The 7,922-nt window shown below is 28.3% G+C and overlaps 1 protein-coding gene across 1 annotated transcript; it reads left to right on the top strand.

The window, feature by feature from the left end:
• The first annotated feature begins 4,527 nt into the window (after nt 1-4,527).
• Nucleotides 4,528-7,697, top strand: LOAG_09086 (hypothetical protein). Its single transcript, XM_020447852.1, has 9 exons — nt 4,528-4,580; nt 4,965-5,154; nt 5,557-5,635; nt 5,755-5,924; nt 6,192-6,297; nt 6,425-6,493; nt 6,695-6,880; nt 6,993-7,152; nt 7,365-7,697. Exons 2-9 carry the CDS (start codon nt 4,985-4,987, stop codon nt 7,487-7,489), a joined length of 1,065 nt encoding a protein of 354 aa, XP_020301957.1. The 5' UTR covers nt 4,528-4,580; nt 4,965-4,984; the 3' UTR covers nt 7,490-7,697.
• Nucleotides 7,698-7,922: the final 225 nt, after the last annotated feature.

The raw sequence follows: 7,922 nt of genomic DNA, 5'->3' as shown, positions 1-7,922 counted from the left end.
TATATATATATATATATATATATATATATATATTATATATATATATATATATATATATATATATATATATATATATATATATATATATATATATATATATATACGTAGCAATTTCTGTATAAGTTTTTCTTATTGGTGATCAAACCCATCTTCCTGGATTCTTCGGATGATTATTATGAGATGACGAATTTATTCCCGGCAGTTAAATTCGCATAATTTTGTTTTTTTTGCAAGTAAAAAAAGGAACTAATTTTTTCTCCTCATTTGACGATAAATAACATCTCTTTGTTGCTGTTATTATTGTTTATCCGGGTAACCTGGTTTTAGGCTTTAATGTTACTTTTCTTTCTGATCCAAAAAAGAAAAAAAACTTAACAAAAAATCCTAACAGGTTTTCACGATCTAATGTTTTGCTTTGTATCACCATCTGATCTCGTACTTTCATTTTGTTTCATTCAAACGCTGATCTTCAGATTTAACTCAAATGAAATTAATAATGCATCATTATATCATTCTATGTAGTTCAAGTTCGAAATTGATTTAGATTAATGGAAGTGTTGGTTTTGGACCTTAGCGCTTTATTTGCTTTACAAGAATAGTACACGGGCACTTTCTCTCTTACTTTCTCTTTTCTCTGATCTTTATGTTAAAAGAGCTCTATTTTTGCTGTTATCCTTTTTTTCACTTATAGAATTTTTATTGCAACGGAACTGAAATTTGTTTTCTGTGATTTTTTTCCTTTAAATAGTTTTCCGTTTTTAAATAATCTTTTTATAATTTCATATGGTTTTAGTCTTCCTTTTTTCAAATTATCGCATCGAAAAACCTATATTTAGATTTCTGGTTCTGTTCTACTCGTGCGTTTTGAATTTTTACATACAAAAGATACATTACAAATATAGCAATTAAATTTGATTGTTAAAAGGTCTAACCATAACACTGTTCTCCTTTTACACTGTTTTACACTGTTTTACAGAGGTCATTTAGCACTTTCTATCCCTTTTTCTCACATTTTTATACTAAATGTACTCTACCATTGTTATTATCCTTTTTCTTTCACTTATAGAAATTTTCTGGATGAAAATTGGGATTATTCTCAATTTTTTCTTTACAATTTTTGTTTTTAAATAATGTTTCTATAATTCGTAGTTTTTTATTTCTTACCTGTTTCTTATCTCGATTTTTTAGTTTTAAGGCGTTGCTCTTGTAATGATTTCATTTAGCATCGCATCAAATAACCTGTATTTTGTTTTCAAAAAACTTGTATTTTAGTTCCAGTTATGGTTTTGCATTGTGTATACAAGAATGCATTATAAATATAATAGTAGTAAGCTGTTGTTTATAGCTTCCCTTTATATCCATATTTTAATAATGCGGTAAATTCGAAATGAAGGGCAAGTTCGAAATGTGTGTAGGAAATTCTTTCAATGAATGGGAAAGCTACTGATAGCATGTGAAGTACAATTGATGTTTTAAACTGTTAGGACGAGTCGCTGCAAAAACTTTTGTCATGAATTTGGAAGATAGCTTACACAGCTGTCATATGCTGAATAAACGGATTTGATCATCGATTGCTTTTCAAGTCACATTTATACTCAATAAATGGATTAAACAAAGTCCCAATAGTTTTAATTTCGTAAAATCGATTGAAATTAGCTAGGAGAGGTATGTCATTCTTCTCGAATGATTGTTGCGATATAGCTATGGTGCGATAACCTTCGGTCGATCAATATTTTCCATACTTTTTATCAAAACATTCACCACTAGAGAACACTAAGTCGTCAAGTTATTTAAACAAATTATTTGAATTGAAAACGGAAAATTAAATTTTTAAAAGCATAAATATTATTGTCAATGGAGATAAGTTACAGTTGTTCAACTAAAAGTACCGTAGCTTGTAATTCCATCGGTAAGCTTTTTTTGATGAGTGTAAAAGCATCATATATGCTATCAGTTTATTATTTGTTACGATAAAGCTCAAATGTAACAACTATTTTCCTAATGATTGTTGCACCAAACCAATAAGTCATGAATAAATAAATAAATCAATCAATCAACCAATAATTAAGTGGATTTTTTTCCAATCCTTTTTGTTTCACCTGCTTATTCTTTTTATTGGTTAATTTTTATTATCTTTAATATTCTTTGATTACAATTTCTTCAAAATTTGTCATTAATAAAATGACATAATTCAAAATTGAAAAAATCTCCTTTGTTGTTTGTACGTTTTTTTTTTTTGTTTTTATTTTTAGTCATACTGAATTAGTACAAATGGGGAAATTATTCAAAATTTCCCAACGAAATACAAGCGTACGATGTAAGGGGATAGCAAAAATATATATGAAAATTTAAAAGGTTTAATTCAGGAAATGCTTGTCTGTTTTATTAAAAGTATGAAAGGTTCTGTTAAATTTGAATTTAAATCATTTATTTCAATTTGAAATAAACCAAACATAGCAAACATTTTTACGCAATTAGAACATCAGTTAATATTATTAGTGATGTTTTAATTGAAATATTCGTAGTATAAATGATGGAAATTTAATTTTGATCAAATTCAAAAGCGTAAAAAATCATTCTTATTTATGCCAATTCAAATTTTGATTTTTTACTCATTTCTTCTTCATCACTATCATTATTATCAAATCGATTCAAGTAGATAGATAGATAAATAGATAATATGGTTCGATTAGATAAATGGATAGATAGTAAGGTTCGATTAGATTAGACAGATAGATAAGAATAATTATCCTTTTTATTCCAACTGTGAATTATTCCACTGAAGATATCATACTTTGGGGATCTTTTAATCATTTTACGTATTATTGATTGCAAGGCTCATTACATTGTTAAAACAAACAAAATAAATTGATATAATTTCTCAATTTTTTTTTTTAAACTTTTTAATTTCGATCTAATAAACGTTATATCATCTGCTTGTTTTTTCTTTCCTTTTTGGACGAAACATTTTTGTGAAATAATTCATGTAAAATGGTAATTGATTTATGAAAAATGCTAATTAATTGATGTAAAATAGTAATTTAATTGCATCATTCATTTCCTTCTCTTTCTTTCTTTTTTGCTTTACTACTTCTGTTTTATTTGAATATTCTTATCGAACAGTAAAACTTTTTAAATTTCGTCATTGAATTCAAAACATTTTGAATAAATCCTTTCAATATCATTGTCAAATACATCACTTCGGAAAATTTTGCACGAATAAAACCTTTGAGATATTGCAACAATCAAACATAAGCTTCACTGACCAGAAATTAGAAATGTTTAAAATAATCTGAGAGAATGAATGAGAAGCATAAAATTGTAAATGATAACAATACAATCATAAATTAACATAACAGTTGATTTTATGTTATCAGCATGTGTTTCCTTGAAGTTTTTCTTTAAAAATTTTATGAATTAATGGTTTTTTTTCAAATTTAAGAAAAAGAATAAAATTAAACGAATTTTTAAAAAGGAAAAAACCAACGACTAAGCATTGATGAATTGATTATTTTCTTTTCTTTATTTATCATTCCCTATCGTGAAAATCTTCAAGGTCAACTCAATTTTTCTTAAACAAATTTGTTCAATTTATACAATACATAGCTCTGTTCCAATCCAACAAATAGACCCTAATGATGCTTGCTGTTTGAGATTTTGTAAAATTTTGATAGAAATTAGTTTAGCATAATTTGTATCTCATCGGAAAAAAAAAATGAAATCTAATCTGAATAGTCCAATTTATGATGTCTGGGAAGGTAATATAGTTCGATAATGTGAAACTTTGATATACCACCTCCAATAAGTCTTTAAGACAAATCACCAAAATAATGTCACAGAATTTAATCACAATAATTCAACTAATAGTATCCGGCCGAAAAAGTGAAATGATTAGATGTGGAACACCAATTACTGAGCACTTAGCCCTGATCTGCGAGACATATCAGGAAGACATTCCTTTGTGTCATTCTGAATTGCACGATTTCCAACGAATAAGATGTAACAACCGATCATCCCCCATTTCTACAACATGAAGTCTGATGTAGCAATGTATCTCTCATTTAGGTATAATGTTTACCGGAAATATGAAATCAATAAATAATCAGACATGTATTACTTATTGAAATGGTTGATTTAAAGGAAATTTACATAAGAATTAAAATTTATAAAAAATGATAGATAATTTGATTCAAATTTTTGAATTGGAAAACGTGGGAAACGAAATTTCAAAATGGTTCATTTGTAAATGAGTTTATTCCAACAAGCAAATGAGAAAGGAAGGGGAAAGAGAGGGAAAAAAAGAAAAGGGGGAGATAATGAGAGAAAATGAAAGGTCAATTTTGAAATATTACTATTTTTTCTCACTTCCTAAATTAAACGTTCCATTTGGATATTTTAAACAAACAGAAAAAAACTCTCGATGTAATGCGGGAACAGAAAAAGTAAAGAAAACGGGAGAAGGCGGGGCGTAACGTCCTCTCCGGTAAATTGTGTTGCCAGTCAGGTTTCCTAAATTTCGTATTTTATCAGGTAGCGATGTTCCAGCCGAATTACCATTTTTCGTTTCATTTTTGTTATAGGTGCGAAATTTTTCGTTTCATTTTTGTTATAGGTGCAAAAAAAATTGTTCCTATATGTAAATTTAATTATTCAAACTCTTCGTAAAATTCTTGTAAAAAAATTAGATTTTACAATATGCTGCTAATAAATAATACAGTACTAAAATTTGAAAAAAAATGAAAGTTTATGGGGAGATGGGTGAAACAATTAATATAAACAAAACATAATCATTAGTCAATCACCTAATTAATTAAAATTAATTAGTTGATTAAAAAGAAACTTTATGGGGGAGTGAAATGAAAAAAAGGAGTGAAGTAATTGATGTAAGCAAAGTTGTTAAAATAAACATAATTATTAATAAATCGTCAAAAAATCATCACTTGTCATTTACATTTTTTTTTCAGTTTTGCAATTGGTAAAGCAAATGATGCAGCGTATGGGAAATGCAAATGTTCCAAAATGTCCGGAAGGCATAATTTTAGGATGTGGTAATTCACTCTTAGATATGCGAGTTGAAGTTAGCCCTGAATTTTTAAAAAAGTGGAATTTGGAAGAGAATAATGCAATAATAGCATGTGATGAACATATACCTATGTGAGCTTTCCACTTTTCTTTAAATTATTTTAGGTTGCATGATTTAATGAGATTTTCATATTAGTAAATTTAAAAATTAGTAAGTTTAAAAATCGATAATAATCACCCATTGTATGTTAATGCATGCTATGTTGACATGCATGCTATGTGAATACTAGAATTTAATGTTTTATGAATTTTTTTTGTCAGTGAAAAAGTCAATTCCATCTTACTTTATCAGTTTCTTGAGTTAAATTTTTCTTCATTCATTTAACTACAACCGGAAGAGTTTGATATCTCAAATATGATTCAGATTCAAATTTTCTGGTTACTATAATTTGAAAAATTATCCATTAAAATAGAAATTTTCATCCTTTCAGAATTTTCCATTTCAAAGCTTCCACTAAAAATTTCAATGTTAAGGTTTCAAGAGTTATTGGATAACTATGATATAACCTACACACCTGGTGGTGCTACACAAAATTCACTTCGTGTTTGTCAGGTGAGGCAAAAATTTTTGCTTGCTTTTCGATTTTTTTGAAATTAAATTTTGAAGTAAAAAAAGAGAAAAAAAAGAAATTCTTAAACACGAAAAATCTCTTGCAACTGTTAATTTTTTAGTGGATATTAAATGAACCGAATCGTGTAGTATTTTTTGGCTGCATAGGAGATGATCGGTATGGTAATATCTTAAAAGAAAAAGTCCGACAAACAGGCCTTAGGGCATATTATCAAGTGAAGAAAAATCAGAAGACAGGGACATGCGCTGCTCTCATTACTAATCAACATAGGTTGATTGTATAAATTATCTTAGAATTAAATTAAATTAAATTCTTTAAAGTGGAAAAACCCTATGTTAATGATCAACGTTTATAAAAATACACTATTTTTTTTTTTTTTTTAAGGGTTCTTAGACATGTCATGTAATTATAGCAATTTTTTTTAATGTAGTATTTGTGGGAGGTCGAAATGAAGGTCGATCTTTTTTGAATTCTATATTTAAAAATTTTGGTTTTTACTTCACCCATAATTAATGTGTTTAATTTTTTCCATTCTAGATCTCTTTGTGCTCATCTTGCAGCAGCAAATTCATTCACAATAGACCATTTGGAGCAACCAGAAAATCGTGCCTTAATTGAAACGGCTCAATATTTTTATATATCGGTTAACTTATCTATAATTTTTAAATTAAAAAAGAAATCCCAAAATCTCTTATCAATAACATATTCATCAATTATTCTTTAGACTAAAATTAAGAAAAAAAACTTTTGAAATGATATTCATATTCCAGGGATTCTTCTTAACCGTATGTCCGGCAGCTGTTATATCCATTGCTCGACATGCTAGCGAAAATAATAAAGTTTTTCTTTTTCTTCTCTTTCTCTTTGTCTTTTTTCTTTCTCAGTTAAAAATTTTCTGTCTTAATATTAAAAATACTAATTAGAAGGAAGATCTACTCGTCTCAATAATTAGGTTAAAACTTCTGCAATTTCTAGTAAAAAAACTTTATCATGCATAGCACTGGTAAATCATATTACTTCAAAAGTAACATTTTTTACAGGTATTCGCCACAAATTTAGCAGCACCATTTATTCTAAAAGATTTCCGGAATGAATTTTTGGAAATATTACCGTATGTGGATATTTTGTTTGGCAATGAAAGAGAAGGTCGAGCATTTGCAGATGCAAACAATTACAATACGCATGATTTGCAACAAATATGTGTTAAAATTGCAGCATTTCCGAAAGTTAGTGAATTCCATGCATAAATATTTAAAGTGGAATTTTGTTTTTTTTTTTACTCTGGAAAACAAATCTGTGATTGTTGTAATTTGCAATGATTAATATCATATGGTTAAGGTTAATGAAAAGCGACAAAGGATAGTTATTCTAACGCAAGGACCTGATCCAACATTCGTTTATCAAAATGGTAGTAATGCTGTTGCAGAATATCCAGTAATAAAATTGAAACATGAAGAAATTGTTGATACAAATGGAGCCGGTGATGCATTTGTTGGAGGTAATATCTTTTACTAAATCAACGGGTTATATCAGTTTAGCACGCCATCTGATTAGCTTGTATTTAAGAGGTGTGAAGTTTTTTTTTTCTTATTTTTATTTATCCACGATGGATAACCTTTTCATATTTACAACTTCCAAACCATGGAGTTCATTAACTAGAAAAAAAAAACTTATTCGGTATGACCAAAACTTGATTTTTTTTTTCCCCAGGATTCCTATCACAATACATTCAAAAGAAATCGATAGCGGAGTCGGTTAAATGCGGACATTATGCTGCGGCAGCAATAATACGGCAAGAAGGCTGTACATTTCCATCAACTTGCCTTTATCATTGAAATTCTTGTCTAATTTTAAGACAAGAAATTGTCGGGTGTACCGACCATTCCCAATTTTGTTATTGGGAATTCCCCGACAAAATCCTCACCAACTGAATGCCACTACTCTGTTATTACCGTACTATCACTTTGCGACAAAGGAAACATGTTTATGCTTTGGCATCAAGCAGATTTTGAAAATTTCTTGCCCTCTTGAAAAGTTTTGGACAAATCTATCAATAAATTTATTTTATTAATTTATTTTGTACGCCGTTGTGCAGTCACATATAAAGGCACAAGAAATATAAGTCAGAAATTCGAAATCATGCTGTATACTCTCAAAATTAGATACACACACATACACATATATACACACATACACATACATAGAGATGTGTCGAAGAGTGAAATTCACTGCGAAGTAGGATATAGGAGGAATCGTGAACAATAAATT

The sequence above is a fragment of the Loa loa genome, assembly GCF_000183805.2.
Source record: "Loa loa unplaced genomic scaffold supercont3.240, whole genome shotgun sequence".
In the NCBI taxonomy this organism is placed as follows: Eukaryota; Metazoa; Nematoda; class Chromadorea; order Rhabditida; family Onchocercidae; genus Loa; species Loa loa.
Note: the sequence above shows the minus strand (reverse complement) of the source record. Positions and strands in the feature narration are given on the sequence as shown.